Genomic DNA, 16,509 nt, shown 5'->3' with positions numbered 1-16,509 from the left:
GGCCGCTGGGAATTGTGGTCCCCTGCCCACCTAGCCACGTCACTGCCTTCAAACCTTAAATCCTCCCATTGTGCGTGGTATGATAGGCATCCCCAAACATCTGGGTCGGTTCCCCCGCCCCCAGGACTTATTCCTTCCTCTCGTGTCCGGAGGTTTCTCTGTGTAGTCTCCCGGCTCCGCGGGGCAAGGTGTCCCGGTGCCGCGCCCCCGCTCGAAACCAACTTGGTTCTCTTTTTCTACGTTCACCTAACCCCTCCACCCTTTGACCTGGTCGTTCCCGCCACGACCCCTGAAGTTGTTTCTCGCAGGCCCTCGGTCCCCTCTTCACTAGGTCCAGCGCCCCAATTATCCTACAACGCCGCGTTCCCGCCCCCCACGCCTCTCCTTTCCTTCAGGCTCCCCCAGCGCTATTTTGGTACGCCCCGGCCACGCCCCCTCGCGGACGCTTGGTACGCGCCGCTCCCCCCCGCTAGTGGCAGTGGTTTGGCCACGGCGACCCCTCTTCGGCGGCACGTACCCTGCGCTTGGTACAGCTCGGCCCGTCTCCCCAGAAGCCGCGCGCCCGCGCCCCTCAGTCGGTAGAGCTCGCAGCCTCTCGTTCGGCCCGTGGCAGGTTTTAGCCCGCTCGGCCCGCGCCTGCCATGGTCCGTCCGCGCCGCGCCCCGCACCGCTCCGGCGCTGGGGGCCCCCTTGGGGGCCGCGGCCGCCCTCCGCGGCCCCTCACGGTGCGCGCTGCCCGCTCGCGCTCCTGGCCGGCCAGTCCCCGGGGCCCGCAGCCGCCGCGGATCCGGGCCCGCTCGGCCCCTCCCATGGTGAGCCCCCCGCCCTTTTTCCAGAGTCTTCCAAGGCCCCGCCCCCGCCGGCCCTTTCCTCGGGCTCGCGTCTTTGTCCGCCGCCGCCTCCTCTCCCAGCCTCCCGGGTGGCTCGAAGAGTGGTCCTGCCTGGGGCCGGGTTCTTCCGTGGAGTCTCCCGGGGGGGGTACGCGCCGGGCTCTCCCCTTTGTTACGCGTTTGGACCGGGGTGGCGGGGGTGCGGTACGGGGGCGGAGAGGGCTCAAATTACTGCTGACTCCGCGGCCTGATTTAAACGCTGGGCTGGGGGCGGGCGGGCGACGGCCGGCGTACGCGCTTGTTTTGCCAGTTGGAAACTTGGTCTCCGTCAGGAAATCTGAAAACGGGGGAGGGGGACAAGGCTGGGGGACAGCGCGAGAGGGACCCGCCTCTTGCATTCGCGTCCAGGGGTTGCAGTTGGGGGCGTTCTTCCAAGTTCCGCACGCGTCTGCGCTTCGCCTGTGGACTGTGCACCCGAGATCTGTACGACGGCCCTGATGGGGGATGCCTTTAGGGATTGCCTGCCACCAGCTCGGATCTTTAACGTAAACATGCAGTTTTGCAGGTTCCCTAAGCTACACACGCTTCCCCTGGCCTAAGATATGCACATACTTGTCAGAACTCTTAATAAGGTTTACTTGGAGCGGAAGAACTACACATCCCGACGTTTCACGCACAGCCAAACCGTGCGCTCGCTTGCCCAAATGTGCGTTTACCTTTGGCTGTCGCTCGAACACACTGCCCCAGCGTCAGTTAGTGCGTGGCATGGAGTTGTGGCAACTCTGTGCAAGCCTTTCTCGGATCTTAAACATAGGCAGACTCTGAACACTTCTCAAATCCTGTACATACCCCTTCCCTCCACTGCCTTACCTACCTTCTTTTAGCACTCACATTCAGTTCAGAAGTGCTTCCTGGACTCTTAACCATGCCTAAGGTTTCCACCCTCCTTCCGAATACTAAATAGACTTCTCTATGCGATAAACAAGTCACATGTCGGAGACACAGCCGGAGTTTGCACACATCTTCCCAGATGTGAGGTTTTCTTCAGAATTGTACTTGAGTCTAGTCCTTAAATGTGGCCTTCCCCCTGGATGGTGGATCCTGCTCTGGCAGGTAGACCAGAGCTTTAGGCAAGCATCCCTGGTCTTTAGGTTGTAGGTCAAACATCTCTCAAGTCGTGCATGGTCAGCCAGCCCTCCCAAATAAGCAGACTTTAAATACAAGGGCTGTGGAGCCTACACTGACTGGGTCCTTAAGCATGTTCACCTGTATCCTCAAACGCTCCTCTGGCTGTGTGCTTTTAACTGCATTTTTCTCAGATATTAGCTGTCCCAGCTGCCCCTTCAAACCCAGAGCTTCCACACCCATTCTGCATCTCAGATACACTCTCCAGCATTGAACACAGCTAACAAGTTCTTAGGCCAGGATGCCGTCTGCTATGATTGCCCAGATCCCAGGACTGCCTGCCCAGGTGGAGAGCATACTTGCTCAGGTTTCCTTTACTTCCTAAGCCCCTGCAAAATAAAAATTTTCTTCATGTTATTATGCTGGGACAAAAGACATCTGTGCTTTATAGGAAATTTGGAAAATACCTATTAGCAGTAAGATAAAAAATGACAACTGTTGTGGTTTTTTTCTGCTGCCTGGAGGCACGCACTAGTGAGGTTTCATGGATTTCCTGCTGGCAGGCTGTTCCAGGGCTTTCCCTTGTTTGCTTTGAGATGTTTTGGTTTAAAAAAAAAATAGCTGAGAGCGTGCCCTGTGAGTAGAACATGTAGCTTCCTGTGGCTTTATTGCTGGAATGTTCTCCTGGTGTTCCACAGACGCTCTCCAGAGTTGTGTTTGAGATCCCTCCCAGTGTCACACCCCTCTTTCAAAAGTCCCCGCACCTGGCTGGATCATTCTGTTCTGTTCGCTTCTGGTTGCCTCCTCCGCCTCCCTATCAACCTGATGTGGCTGCAGCCTGGGCTGTGTGAGGGAGGAAGGGAGGGAAGGCCACGACCACCTGGGAAGGTTGGCAGGAGCCCAAGGGAAGAGTCTGGACTTTATCTTGAGGGGCGTGGGGATCCTTGGAAGGGTTTTGAGCTGGGGGCAGGTCAGAGCAAACCAGTGTGCCAGCCAGCCAGCCAGAGCCCAGGCTGGCATGTACCTTGTAGGGGTTTCCAGGCAGCCCTGGAACCCCAGGCAGCCCAGGCAGCTGGCTTCTGAGTACGGACAGAGGGACCAAGGATTGATCAAGCGGAGGGCGAGTGCGTGGCACCTGGCTGAAGTGGGTGGGATGGCATTCGAGGCCGAGAGCACAGCCGGGGCAAAGGCTGGAGGGAGCCCCTCTTGGGCCAATGCTGAGGTGACAAGTAGGCTGTTGGGGGGAGGGTTCCGGGATGGTAGCAGGAAGCCTGTGGGGGTCAGCCATTTGGGACTGGATGTGGTCATAGGGGTTTCTGAGGGGAATATGGGGCTGAACATTGGGATGTACCCTCTCGGGTATGTTGGGGCCAGCCTGCCCCTGTAGGTCCCCCAGCCTCAGTTTCCCCACCTCTGCCGCAGCAAGGTGCTCGGGTCTTCGGGGCCCTGGGTCCCATAGGGCCCTCCTCACCTGGGCTTGCCCTCGGGGGCCTGGCCGTCGGCGAGCACCGGCTTAGCAACAAGCTGCTGGCCTGGAGTGGCGTCCTCGAGTGGCAGGAGGTGAGCTGTGAGGTCTCTTTGTGAGTCCCCGTGGGGGCTAGGGGCTGTCCCTGAGGGTCCCCTCTGCCCCTCGGGTGCGGGCAGGTGCAGGTATTTAGGCTGTGTCCAGTGACCCTTCCCATTCTCGCCACAGAAGCGCAGACCTTACTCTGACTCCACTGCGAAACTGAAGCGAGCGCTCCCCTGTCAGGCCTACGTGAACCAGGGCGAGAACCTGTGAGTGCCTGGGCAGTGGGCGTGAGCCGGGTGGTCTTTGCCCCCCTGACCCCTTCCTCTCCACAGGGAGACTGACCAGTGGCCGCAGAAGCTGATCATGCAGCTGATCCCGCAGCAGCTGCTGGTGAGAGCCACCCCCTGCCCACCCAGGCCCTGCCCCCAGCACCCGTGCCCGCCCTGTAGTGACCTGGTTGTCCCCTTGCTGCCCCCAGACCACCCTGGGCCCGCTGTTCCGCAACTCCCAGCTGGCACAGTTCCACTTCACCAACCGAGACTGCGACTCCCTCAAGGGACTGTGCCGTGTCATGGGCAACGGCTTTGTGAGTGGCCAGCGGCAGGCGGGGGCTGAGGGTCAGGCCAGGGGCAGGGGGCCGGTGTCTGGTGTCCTGGGTGGTCCCTCCTGAGGGGTCTTGGGGAATGAACCTCTTGTGGCATCTCAGTCCCTGGCTATAAATTAGGATCTCAGAAATGCTCCCCAGTAGAGCAGAGGGAAGGAGTCCCCTGTCCTTGGGCTCAGAGATGGCCACTGGGGTGTCACTGAGTAGAGAAAGCTGGCCCTCCTGGGACCCAGGCGCCTGCTGTGGCCACAGCATGTGGTTGGGACCTGCTGAATGGGGAAAGAGGTCAGGATTTGGCTGCCGGACAGCAGGAGAGGCGAGCGTAGCATGGTCTGTGCAGCCCTGACGCTTGGGCCCTGGTGTCAGCAGCAGACCTGCAGGGAGGTCCGCTTGTATCAGGGGCAGGTCCCAGGGTTGGGTGGGCACCACGTGGGAACACATCAGCTGCCAGGTTGCTCAGAGGACTCAGCCCCGGGATCCCCGCCAGTCCTTGGTCTCCTCTGGGACAGGCCCCGCCCCCGCCTCGCTGCCACCTCCAGGTGTTGTGTGTGCCGTCTCCCCCCTGGGTGGGCTGGCCACACTCTGGGCCAGGTTCCCCAAGCAAGTGCTCCAAGCTTGGGCCTGGGGACCAGAGAAGCCAGGGGGTCATGCCGGGCAGAGGTCTGGGAGGTGTTCTCAGAGGCACTCGCCCCTTTGTCTGACCTCCCAGTGGAGACATCAGGTCATGTTCTCCCACGTCCTCTGGCAGCACCAGGATCTCATGTAACAAATGTTGACATGGCTCTTTGTATGCTTTTGTTAAGCTGCTGTATAGATGAGGAAGCAGGTCTGGAAACACGAAGTAACCTGCCCTAGGTCCACAGCTGGGCAGAAGGGGCTGGGTTCTGCCCAGGCCCACCTGGCGGTCCCTGGCTCCGCAGGTCAGGGCTGGCATCAGGAGAGTGTGACAGGAAGTGGAGCCCCTCAGGGTGCTCCCACCACAGCCACAGGTCCCAGGCCCTGGCCCTGACCTCAGAGTTCACATGCTCTGGGAATGACTTGTTTTGGCCTTAGGCCCCTCATGTCAGACCATGTGTCCGCTCTGAGGATTTCTGTCGCATGGTGGCCACCACCCCGTAGACAGGGCAGTCTCAGCTTAGTGCTGGGCAGTACCCAGAGGGTCCTGACCTACTGACCCTCCCGCAGGCGGGCTGCATGCTCTTCCCCCACATCTCGCCCTGCGAGGTGCGCGTGCTCATGCTCCTCTACTCGTCCAAGAAGAAGATCTTCATGGGCCTCATCCCCTACGACCAGAGCGGCTTCGTCAACGCCATCCGGCAGGTCATCACCACGCGCAAACAGGTGTGTCTTCGGAGTCCAGGCCAGCCCGCGAGCCCCAGTCAGCAGGCCTGTTGGGAGGCTTTGAAGGGCTTGAGGGATGACATGGTGATTCCTGACGGGGGATGCCGTGTGGGGAGGAAGGCAGGTGGGCGGCTCATTGTGGGGAGTGCTGGTGTGGGGCTGGAAGGCACTGGAGGGTGATCATGTGTCCTGGTCATGCCTTACCAAGTACTAATAGTGTCTCCTTAAAGTGTCCCCGTTTGTGCAACAGATTATATGGTTCTCTAGTTCTCAGAGGCAGACCCTGTGGGCTTGTTCCGCAGGCTGAGGGGCTGGGACTTGTTCCAGGGCACTTGGGATCCACAGGAGGTCTGAGCAGGTGAGGGGCAGGGCCAGCTCTGGGGAGTCCTCGGGGGCTGCGGACACACTGCAGACCGAGAAACCAGGAAGGAGGCCGAGATGAGTCTCTAGGCAGCCGTGACTGGGCTGGGCCTGTGGGGCAGGCGGTGGACAGGCCTGGGACTCGGGCAGGGCAGGGAAGAAGGGTTGGGAGGGGCCTGGGTCTCCACTGGTTTCCTAGTGCCTCCTGGGGCCTCGGCCCGTCTGTTTCCTCCCCTAGGCGGTGGGACCTGGTGGCGTCGCTGGCCCAGTGCAGATTGTTAACAACAAGTTCCTGGCGTGGAGTGGAGTCATGGAATGGCAGGAGGTGAGTCCTGGGGTGACCTGAGTGACCTCAGTACAAGTATGTCCTTGCTGACTCGGGGCGCCTCCCACTCCTGATGTCTCCCCTCTTCCTCTCCCCAAAAGCCCAGGCCTGAGCCCAACAGTCGGGCCAAGAGGTGGCTGCCATCGCACATCTACGTGAACCAAGGCGAGATCCTGTGAGTGCTGGGCTGGGGCCAGAGGCGGCGTCTCGGTGGGGCCTGGCCTCCTGACCCTTGTCTCCCGTGCCCTCAGGAGGACTGAGCAGTGGCCCAGGAAGCTGTACATGCAGCTCATCCCGCAGCAGCTGCTGGTGAGAGTGGGGGCCGCCCGGCAGGGCAGGTTCTAGACCTCCGGCTGCGGGGCAGGGCCCAGTGCCTTTCCCCAAGAAGGGGACCCTTGAGTTGCCTGCCGGAATAGGAGAGCGTTCTGGCTGGGGGAACAGCGCGTGCAGGGCTCTGTAGCTGGAGGCTGGCAGGTGGGGGGAGCTGAGACAGGACAGGTCTGAGGTTCTGAGCCAGGGTGAGGCCTGCAGACCTGGTGCGGCCGCCGCACTGGGGTGGGTCAGAGGCCGGCTCAGGCACAACGGGCCAGGCGCCTCATGGAGCTGCCGGCCTCCCTGCAGACCACACTGGTGCCGCTCTTCCGGAACTCCCGCCTGGTGCAGTTCCACTTCACTAAGGACCTGGAGACGCTGAAGAGCCTGTGCCGGATCATGGACAATGGCTTCGTAAGTGGCGCCAAGGCCAGGCCAAGCCAAGCCAGTGGGAAAGGCCCCACAGGCAGGCCCAGCCCTGCTCGGTGTCCAAAAGCAAAAATGAACGACGGGGGTGTCCCCAAAACTGGCTGGGGGAGAGTGGCAGCAGCCCGCGGTGATAGCATGCTTGCCAAGAGTCTGCACACCTGCTGGCTCTGGTCCATGTGACTCCCCAAGGGTGCTGAGCTGTCCTGACCCATTTTACAGATGGGAAAACCGAGGCTGGGAGGCAGTGCCAGGAGGGGCTGGGGTGGGCTTGCCCCCAGTCTGAAGCGGGCCTGCAGTGGCCCAGCTGCTGCTACCTTTGATCAGAGCTGGGTTGGGGGGGTTAACAGCACTGAGCCCACAGGTTCCTGTGGGCCACCTTCCTCCGGCTGCCCTCGGGGACAGGGCACTGTCACTCCAGGTGTTCTAATGGAAAACCAGAGGCTCTGGAAGGCCCCTGGCTGGGAGATCTGTCTGTCCCCAGCCTGAGTGCTTAGAGCGCCTGGTGACCGCCCTCCCGTGGGTCTCAGCCGAGTCCTTTCCTCTCTCTGCCTGTTTCTCCTTCTGTGAGGTGAGGAGGGTTGGGCTCTGCTGCTTCTGAAACCACAGCTGTCACCATCCACTTTTTGGGTGTTGGGGATACCTGGCAAACGTCTCCCTAGGCACCCGAGGACGTGCTTCCCTTTAACTCAGCTCAGGGAGTCACGGCTGGGCAGTTGTGCATTTGAGGGGCTGGTCGTGTTTAAAAGGACAGAATTCCCTCAGGGAGGCCTCTGAAGGCCTTGGGTACCAGGGTGGCCTCCCCAGCTCTCCCAGGCTTCCGTGTCAGGCTGTCGGCTTAGGGACATGCGACAAAGCCATGTGTCCCAGGGGGGCACGGCTTCCCCTGGCTCAGGGGGCCTGCGAGTACTGGAGCTCAGCCTTGGTTTGCCCCGAGATGGGGGTGGTGACCCCTGGGCTATGGAAGGCGGGGGCTGATGAGACGGACCGGGAGCACTTGGTCCTCCGTGCCCATTGGCATTGGAGCCATTGTGACTTCAGTCTCAGATCTGCACTGTGGCAGCCACCACCACTGTGGGCAGGGGTAGCTGGTTCCAGTGCTGGGGCTGCCTCACGGGGGTGCACGATGCGGGGTTGCCTTGGGGCCCGGGCTGATCTGCCTGCTGCAAGCCTGGTGCCGTCTTGGGGGTGTTCTGTGCACGTGCCACCAGTGGCACCCCCACCACAGTGGGGAGCTTGTGGGAACAACTCCTGTGCAGGTTCCCCTGTGCAGAGCCTATCTTCTGCCTGGGCAGTTGTCTCTCTTGGCTTGTCTCCTTGTCCCCAAATGGGAGTGACATCAGGGCTGTAAGGACAGGGCAATTAGGATGTGCCTGGCTCGCAGTGAGCTCCATGGGGCCAGCCGTGTATGAGGGATGCTGGCCCGTGTATCCTGAGCCCCTGTCGCGACAGGGAGGAGCACCCATGCCAGGGGCCAGCCCGACACTGCGCTCTGCTCCTGCCAGGCGGGCTGTGTGCACTTCTCCTACAAGGCCTCCTGCGAGGTGCGCGTGCTCATGCTCCTGTACTCCTCGGAGAAGAAGATCTTCATCGGCCTCATCCCCCATGACCAGAGCAACTTTGTCAACGGCATCCGGCGTGTCATTGCCAACCAGCAGCAGGTCCTGCAGCGGAACCTGGAGCAGGAGCAGCAGCAGCGAGGGGTGAGCGGCAGGCCAGGCCCCACAGCCTGCTCGTGCCCACCTGCCCCCACTGCTGATGCCTCTCCCTGGCTTCCTCCCCAACAGATGGGGGGGTAGTGGCCGTCCGCAGGCTGGGCCCCTCCAGGAGTCACAGACGAGGCCCCCGCCGAGACTGGTGAGTGGCAACCAGGTCGAGTGCAGGATGGACCCTCAGCCGTGCCTGAGGTTCGGGAAGAGGTAGCGTGACCCTGGCCTTGAGAAGGACAGAGTGAGGCACTACAGCCCCCAGCAGCGCCAGGCTTCCTGGGACACTCAAGCCTCCCCTCCCCCAGGAGGTGACTGGGGCAGGGAGTGGGCTCTTCCCCAGTCCTTGGGGTGGGGGGTCCCAGAGGCTCATGGGTCATACAGCAGGGCACGGGAGGCCCAGGGGCTGCTGGGGGCCCACGTCCAGCCCCTCTCATTGTGCCCCCTGCCCCCAGGTCACATGCTTCTGAGCAGGGGCCCCTGGGGACTGCAACTGCCCAGCGAGATGGAGGACAGTGTCCTGAGATGTCTCCAGGGACAGTCCCCACCCCTGTACGTTTCCCCATTAAAGTCTTAAAATCCCACTGTCCACTGTGTTAACTGTCCAGATGCCCTGGCTGGGGAGAGGCCAAGCCCCGCCCAGGGCAGCAGTCCTGGACCTGAACACCGTCAGTTCCCCAGAATGCTGAGTCTGGCTAGACAGGACCTGGGAATAGTGTCCTTGCCAACAGTGCCGCCTGTGCCGGGAGGGGGCAGTGCAGTCCACAGAGGTGCCAGTGTGGGTTGGTGGGTCGGGTCATCAGCGCCTGTGTGCAGCTGGGGTGCCATGCCCCCAGGTTCCAGCACTTGCTTGGGTACCACCAGGCCACTCTCCTTGGTCCTTCTAGACCCAGCAGGCCTTGCTTCACTAGAAGCAAATACAAGGGAGAGCCGGGGGGGACTTGCCTCCGGAGGTGCTCGTGTGCCGCAGGTTCCGGCTGGAGCCCGGGGCTGTGTCCAGTGGGCAGTTTCTCACTTACAGTATCTGAGCTCCAGCTCTTGTCAGGGTCACGTGCCAGGCTTGCCAAACCCGGGGCGGGTCATGCAGGCTTGTCAGCAGCTCTGCAGCTGGGCAGCCACATGCGGATAAGAGCCCCACTTGGGGCCCACCGTCTGGGGTTCCCAACCAGTGGCACCAGCATGAGAAGCCCCATCCCGCCTCGGGAGCAGCAGTGCCTACCCTGGCAGCCCCAGGGGCGGCCATGTGGACCACCCTTCCACAGCACAGGCTGGCCAAGCTTGCTGAAAACCAGTTTATTGGGCTGGGGAGGGGGGGTGTAGGGCGGCTCAGCCCTCCGAGAACTGGCGGTACAGCCGTTCCAGCTGTGGGGCCACGTTCAGCCAGAAAGGGATTTCCAGGATCACCGAGAAGCCTTCAGCCAGCGTTGGGGCCTCGAACTGCTTCCTGCCAGCAGAGGGTGAGGAGGGTGGTCAGGCAGGGGACGCCCAGCCCGGTCCCTGGTGCTTGCTTGTGGGGGGGTGCCTACCTATAGCCGAACATGACAACGTCGGACACGGGGGCGTGAGAGGAGCCCGTCATCTCCCGGAACTGCAGGGGCAGAGGTCAGGCTGGTCAGAGCCAGAGGGTGGGGAACGCAGGGGGCAGGGGGATGGCGCTCACCCGGTTGTTATGGCGGGCCTGCTCCAGGGTGGCGCTGAAGAGGAAGCAGCGGCAGGGGACGCCTGCATCGCGGGCACACTTGATGTACCTGTTGATACAGGAAGGTGCCGGCTGGTAAGGGGCTCTGGGCCGTCCCTATGGAGGCCTCCCCTACGGCCCTGGTACCTGGCCCGGCTCTGGGGGTCGGGGTTTGTGTTGTCGATCACAACCCGTTTCGTCTGCTTCAGGGCTGTCTCACACTTGGCCACACAGCGCTGCCACGAGCCCAGAGTGTCCTGGGGGCAGACAGCAAGTCATGAACGGGTTAGGAGGGGCAGGGTGACAGACCCAGAAAAAGAGGTGCATAGGTTGAGGGTGGGAGACAGGGATACACCGGAAGGAGGTTTGGGGGAGCAGAGACCAGAGGAGAAGAAGGCAGAGGCGGGAGGCAGCTGGGAGGAAACCAGGGTGGGGGAGGCTGCAGGACTGCAGAGCCAGAGGGGCCACTGCGCTCAGCCCAGACACCCACCCTGTTCACGTGGACGTATCCAGTTGACACGAGATGCTCCTGCAGGAAGGTGGACTTCCCAGCTGTGAGGGGGGCGGCGTCAGCGGAGCCCAAGACCAAGCCCGGGGTGGGGGTGGGGGTGGGGATGGGAGCTGCCTGGGGAGGGCAGGGGTCAGGGTATCTCACCCCCAGGAAATCCCACGGCGACAACCACCTCAGGGTCAGAGCTGAGGAGGGAGCTTGTCTCAGGGAGGCAGCGTGGCCCTGTGGGAGGGACAGTCCTCTGGGAGGGGCGGCCGTGATGAGGGGGGTCTCCATCCCACCCCCATGCCTCCCACTCCACCGGGCGGGCCTCACCGGGTCAAAGGCTGGGAGACTGAAGCTGGACACAGGCCACTTGAGAAAGAACTCCTCCGGTGTAGCAAAAGGCAGGCCAAGGTTGAGGGCAAACTGGGGGTGAGGGCAGAGGTCAGGGAGGGTTGACGCCTGGGCTCGGGGTGGGGTACAGGGGCCTCACCAGGCGGTCTGCACAGGAGAAGTCTTTCTTCTTCCGCCCAGGGGCCCAGTTGGCTGGGCGTCCAGCTGCGTCTGTAACACATGGAGGACACACCCCATCTCTACCAGCACCCTGGGGCCCACAGCCCACCCACTCCCCCCAGCCCCAGGCCCTTACCTCCGACGAAGACGCTGTCCCCGATGGAGATGGGCATCCCCTCGTTGGCCTGGGAAGAGTCAGTGCGAACAGGCAGTGAGGAGCCTACTGCCAAGCAGTTCCCCTGAAGCCCCGGGTTCCTCGGGGAGGCTGAGCTTGGCCTGGCACCTGTGTGAGGCCTGACCTCTGACCTCTCATGCCGCACATCCGATCCGTCAGCAAATCCCGTTGGTCCCCTCTCCTGCCACTTCCATCCTGGACCACTGAAATACCTCGCTAGTCTGGATTCCGCCCTCGCCCGTCTGTTCCCCGCATGACCACCAGAGGGCGTTGGTTCCCATTTAGGGCTCCTCCCAACCCAGGTGGATGCCTCCCACAGAAAAGAAGCCACATCCTCACAGGGCGGTGGGGGGGCAGAAGGCCTTACACAACCTGACCCCTCCTTGCTCTCTGACCCCATGCCCTGCCCTCTCCCCGTCCCCACACTCAGGTCCAGCCAAAGGGACTTCCTCACTGTACCTAAACACACCCGGCCTCAAGACCTTTTCACTTGCTGCTAGTCCCACCTGGGAATATCTTTCTAGATACACACAGGACCCCCTCCCTCACCAGCTGTAGACCTTTACTCAAATGGCATCTGAGCGAGGCCTTCCCTGAGCACAGTAGGTAAAAGGGCACCCTTGCTTCCCACCCACAATTTGACACAATAGTCTACGTTATAGTCGGTCACCCTCACTGGTATGCAAGTGTCCTGGGAGCTGGCAAGTCTGTCTTCTTCACTAATATCTTTAGCTCAAGAAGCTGTTGAACTTCAGAACAAATGCACACGAATGAACGAACTGGGTGATAGTTCTCAGTCACTGTTTTTCATTTTAAGAGCATTGGCCTTGTATACCAACACTAGAACATGACTGCTAAAAATGGAGAAGATAAAGACCAGGGCAGGAGATGAGTTAAAGAGGCCAAACACCAGAGACCTGGAGTGGGCAGGCTAGGCAGAGAGTGTGGGGCTGCAGAGACAGAAGAGGAGGGCAAGTGGAGGCCTGAGCGAGAGGCTGCAGCTCACCTGCTCCTGCAGATGGTCCCACATGCCAATCACTGGCTTCCGGTACAAGCCTGCATTCGTGGCCACCAGCACCTGTGGGCAGGACAGTGGTCTGACTCCATCCCTGGCTCCTCCTCGATCACCTGGGTCCTTTAAGGGCACAGGGGCGCCCAAGATGCTATCCCAACCCTCACCAATCCAAAGAGAGCTTCCAGCATCCCCAGAAATCCCTGTTGTGGGTGGGTTTGCCAGAACTCTACCGGCCCCCCGACTCCCACTCACCCAGGATCTCTGCCCGGCACAGCCCCAGATGGCTCTCAGGCCCTCTTTCCGGGCCCCTGCCCCCAGCATAACCCTTCAGGCTCCCTCGAAAGCCATACCTGAAGTGGGACCCCCAGCTTTTCCACCACAGCCTCCACCTTGCCCTTGAACTCCTCTACGGGCAGCTTCCCACGCCCAATCCCCATCTGGTTGGTGAAGATGACCAGCTGAGGAGCAGAAGGATGTCACTTAGTGTCCTCACCAGGGCCCCCGCCTGCCCCGCGCCCTGGCCACTGCGCACACGCACCTTGTAGCCTTCGGCATCCAGTTCTCGTAGCTTCCGCGGAATCTCCAGGTACAAGACCCTGTGGGGGGAGGGGCGGGGAAGCATTAAGGTGACCTGGGGCCTGAAGGGGGCCCCACTCACCCCTTCTCCTGCCTCGTATCACCTCCAGTCATTGGGGCCAGTGGGAAAGACCTTCCCAGAGCGTGTGGTGATGAGGGTCCCATCCAGATCAAAGCCGGCCACCTGGCATCAAGAAAAGGGCAACAGTAGCACTGTTACGCCTCTGATCCCCCCGACTCATGGCTGGTTCACATCAATCCTGCAAAGGCAGGGACTATGACCGCCCGCCCCTTCCGGGTGGGGAAACCAAGTCACAGGGTGCCTACACATCTTACACAAGGACGAGGCACAGTAGGGCCACACCCCCGACACTCTAGACCACAGCCTGAGCTCTTGACTCTGCGGGCTCTTGGTCCTCCTCAGCCCCTCAGTGTTCCAGTCTTTAAAAGGGAGTTCATATCCTTCCTACCCGCCTCTCCGGGGCTTCTCTGCCTCAGAATACTAATAACCCTGAAAACAAAAACAGGAGCTAGGTTTTGTTTGCATGCCAATGGCACGTCAGGGACTGTGCCACCCGCTTTTCACGAATTCATCATTTTACTGGTGAGAGATTTGAGGCTCGGTAACTTGGTATAAAAGCACTTCGACTCAGTCAAGTCTCTCTGTTCCTAAGAAGTGCTCGTTTTCATAGCTCCTGCTGAGCTGATCACGGTCACTGCCACGGTTACTAGGCGGTTACTGTAGGTCCGGCAGATGACACACACATCGCTTACAACAATACCTGAATTTGTCAGCAAGTCCATTTCTCAGAAGACTAAGTGGAAGCGGTTGAGTGACCTGCCCAGTGGCACACAGCAAAAACTTGGGGTTGAGTCCCCAGTCTGTGGGGGAATCCCTCCGCCTCAGCTTGGCCCTAACCTTGTCCCGGGGCTTCACTCCAGGTGATGTGAAAACCAGCAGCTTCTCGAAGCTCTCCCATCCAGGGGATGACTTCCGCATCCGCTTTATCTGCGGCTCAACATCCTCCTCTTCTGGGACCACCGGAGGGCTGCCCGGTGGAGTGTCTGGCTGGGATTCTGGCGTGCAGGCCTCTTTCCAGCGCAAGGTCAGCGGGTGGAGGCCGTTGACCAAATACAGGGTGTCCCCCACGCCTAGAGAGCCCTCTGACCCCGGGTTCAGCTGCTGGGTTCCGGCAGTTGAGGGGTTAACTCCCAGCTGCAAGGAACGAGGGAGGAACGGGAGACTAGTTCCGCCCCTACCGGTAACCTCCCCCAATCACATAACCGGGGAAAGGACTTGCCTTTCTCCACCAGCCAATGAGACCCTTAAACCCTGCCTCTTGATTGTGTACCATCAATCAGGGGTTTGGAAAAGTCACAGGCGTCCATCGTTATACAATTTAAACGTGGACGGATACCCCGTGGAAGCTGGCAAAATTTAGCGACTTTACCAGCCACGCCCTCTTTCCTCCCTGCCAGATTTTTTGCGATGGGCCTGTTCCCTGTTGGGTTGCGATACCTTCCTGACCCAACCCAGCGATCCCTGATGCCCCTTGCTGAGGAACTGGTACCTGTTTCACGGTGACGGTCCGACTCCCCACGTCTGCGACCAGCTCCACTGAGGGTTGAGTGAGTGGAATCAGAATGCATCCTTGTGTGATTTGCCTCCCTCAGTACTGGGGAACATGGCCAGCCTCAGGCCACAGGATAGGGCTACAGCATCCATTCAGGAGGAGGGGACAGTATTTCTAAATAGGATTCGTTAACTCCTTGCAGTAGCCAGATAAAGGCCTTAGGATTGACTATGACGTTGATCCTCCCCAAGGGATAGGGAGGGCATTTTTCTGTATAGAATGGCTTCTTCATGAGTGGCCCCTTAGCACCCAGCCCTGCTTAGCAACATGCACATTTCTCCTTAGGAGCGTCTCTCTTTGACAAGGGTCAGGACTTGACTCAAGCCTTTACGGTGAGCACGCTCTGCCCAGCGACAACTGTCTTCGGGACTGGCTCCATCTCCTCCCGTAGTCTGGCTAGTTTCAGGTCAGGCACAGCCTGTCTCTTCCTGTGCTCCCTAGAGGGCACCTACCAACGTCAAGATTGGCTGCACCACGCAATTCCGCCTGGTGGCCAAGTATGTCCTTAACTGGATTGCTGTCCATCTTCCCTAAAGGCTGTGTTCCCAATCCGGGACCACCACAACCCTTCTAGCTCAGGCCCCGCCCACCTTGGTTTCTGGAGCACTTCCGGTCGGTAACCTGGGTCAAAGGTCCCCGGCCCAGGACCAGGGCCTGCCCGTCCGAGGGCAGGAAGATGGGCGGCGCATCCCCAAGTGGGCTCTCCAGCCACAGGCGGCCGTGGGTCTCCACCGCGGCCATCCCGGGCGCAGGCCTAAGGGAAGTAGATGAATAGGTTTGAGAAGTAGCTGCTACAGGAAGCCCCGCCTCCTCTCTACCGCTCCACAGTTCCCTTAATCCGCTAGTCTCCGGAAATCCCGCCCACTGGCCGGCCCCGGCCTCGGGCCGTTTCCCTGGCGACGACGCCCCGCTCAGGCCCTAGGGAGAGCTCAGACCCCTAAGGCCCAGGGCAAAGGCCGAGAACCTCGCGTGCACCCCCAACTTGACCCCAAGCTCACCCGTGCCTCCCGGTCGGGCTCACTTGCCACTTCCGACCAATGAAGTCCTGTCCAAGGCACTATGCCCGCAACTCCGCCGCCGGGTTTCTTCGTTCCTCAGCGGACGGAAATGACTCGTCCTACCGAAGGGGGCGAGTCTTTGGCTCCTCCCACATTAGCCCCACCCTTCCGGATCGCGGGCCCTTACGGTCCCTCCGCAGATCTGACCTTCATCTCTCCTGCTGCAGTGACAGGCTCAGACCAGTAGGGAGAGGTGTTCTGTTCACATTTTCCTCTTTCCACGTTGAACTCTACTTTTCATCCTCTTAGTTACAGCGGGAGGAAATTCTCTTGTCCACTTGGTAATCATTGTGAGTTAAAGATACCCTGACCTGATGACCCCTGACAGCACCCAGGCCCTCAATGCTGCAATTTTCTCATTTAGTCGGGATAACCGTTTTCACTTCGCGGGGTTACTTGTAAGATTAAAGGAGTTAACGTATGTAAATAACTTATAAAATATGTTTGGCTGGCAGTTTGCCCTGTTTAAATCTGGTCTATTACGAGCATTCCTCTGGCAGTGATCCGATAGGAGATGGAGATTCCATGTACCTGACATAGTCCTACCCTCGCACCAGGTGCCACTGCTTCTCTAACCTCCAGATCTCTTATATTAAGGCAGAAAACCCCCGGTCTCGGCTGGAAGTTCCTAGCCTTGCTGGGGACTCTGTGAGAGTCAGGAGACTGGTTTTTTTAAAAACTGTTTTGTTTGAGTCCAACACTCAAACCCCTGAAGACTGGGCCTCCGTGGCCACACAGGACTGGAATCCTCCCTCCCACCCGGTGAATCTCCGTTTTATCTGTAAAATGGGGACAATAATTGCAACTCCCAGTTTTTGCAGTGACAAT

General features: G+C 60.2%; 2 protein-coding genes across 8 annotated transcripts; one reads left to right on the top strand and one right to left on the bottom strand.

Moving 5' to 3' along the window:
* The first annotated feature begins 460 nt into the window (after positions 1-460).
* On the top strand, positions 461-9,123 carry PTOV1 (PTOV1 extended AT-hook containing adaptor protein). Of its 3 annotated transcripts, none has more exons than XM_037005952.2 (13): positions 461-812; positions 3,378-3,515; positions 3,649-3,731; positions 3,798-3,855; positions 3,944-4,051; positions 5,255-5,410; positions 6,009-6,095; positions 6,197-6,270; positions 6,347-6,404; positions 6,717-6,821; positions 8,339-8,536; positions 8,621-8,690; positions 8,995-9,123. In XM_037005952.2, the coding sequence occupies exons 1-12, from the start codon at positions 642-644 to the stop codon at positions 8,630-8,632; spliced, it is 1,248 nt and encodes a 415-aa protein (XP_036861847.1). In that variant the 5' UTR covers positions 461-641; the 3' UTR covers positions 8,633-8,690; positions 8,995-9,123. The 3 variants fall into 3 exon arrangements, with proteins under 3 accessions (XP_036861847.1, XP_073082666.1, XP_036861848.1); XM_037005953.2 differs by lacking the exon at positions 461-812 and adding an exon at positions 2,766-2,843; XM_073226565.1 differs by lacking the exon at positions 3,378-3,515.
* Positions 9,124-9,817: 694 nt separating this feature from the next.
* On the bottom strand, positions 9,818-16,418 carry PNKP (polynucleotide kinase 3'-phosphatase). 5 transcript variants are annotated; one of them, XM_037005948.2, is made up of 17 exons: positions 15,622-16,354; positions 15,214-15,377; positions 14,561-14,607; positions 13,909-14,205; positions 13,094-13,173; positions 12,952-13,009; positions 12,764-12,871; positions 12,405-12,533; positions 11,360-11,408; positions 11,204-11,274; positions 11,044-11,136; positions 10,873-10,969; positions 10,708-10,769; positions 10,365-10,474; positions 10,200-10,287; positions 10,066-10,127; positions 9,818-9,983 (listed from the first exon to the last, which is right to left on the bottom strand). In XM_037005948.2, exons 2-17 carry the CDS (start codon positions 15,362-15,364, stop codon positions 9,866-9,868), a joined length of 1,620 nt encoding a protein of 539 aa, XP_036861843.1. In that variant the 5' UTR covers positions 15,365-15,377; positions 15,622-16,354; the 3' UTR covers positions 9,818-9,865. The 5 variants fall into 5 exon arrangements, with proteins under 5 accessions (XP_036861843.1, XP_036861844.1, XP_073082661.1 ...); XM_037005949.2 differs by having other exon boundaries at positions 12,405-12,476; positions 15,622-16,332; XM_073226560.1 differs by lacking the exon at positions 10,708-10,769 and having other exon boundaries at positions 10,873-11,136; positions 15,622-16,391.
* Between the last annotated feature and the right edge of the window lie 91 nt (positions 16,419-16,509).

Source organism: Manis javanica, chromosome 17 (genome assembly GCF_040802235.1).
Source record: "Manis javanica isolate MJ-LG chromosome 17, MJ_LKY, whole genome shotgun sequence".
NCBI lineage: Eukaryota > Metazoa > Chordata > Mammalia > Pholidota > Manidae > Manis > Manis javanica.
This window is presented reverse-complemented; position numbering and strand designations above follow the sequence as displayed.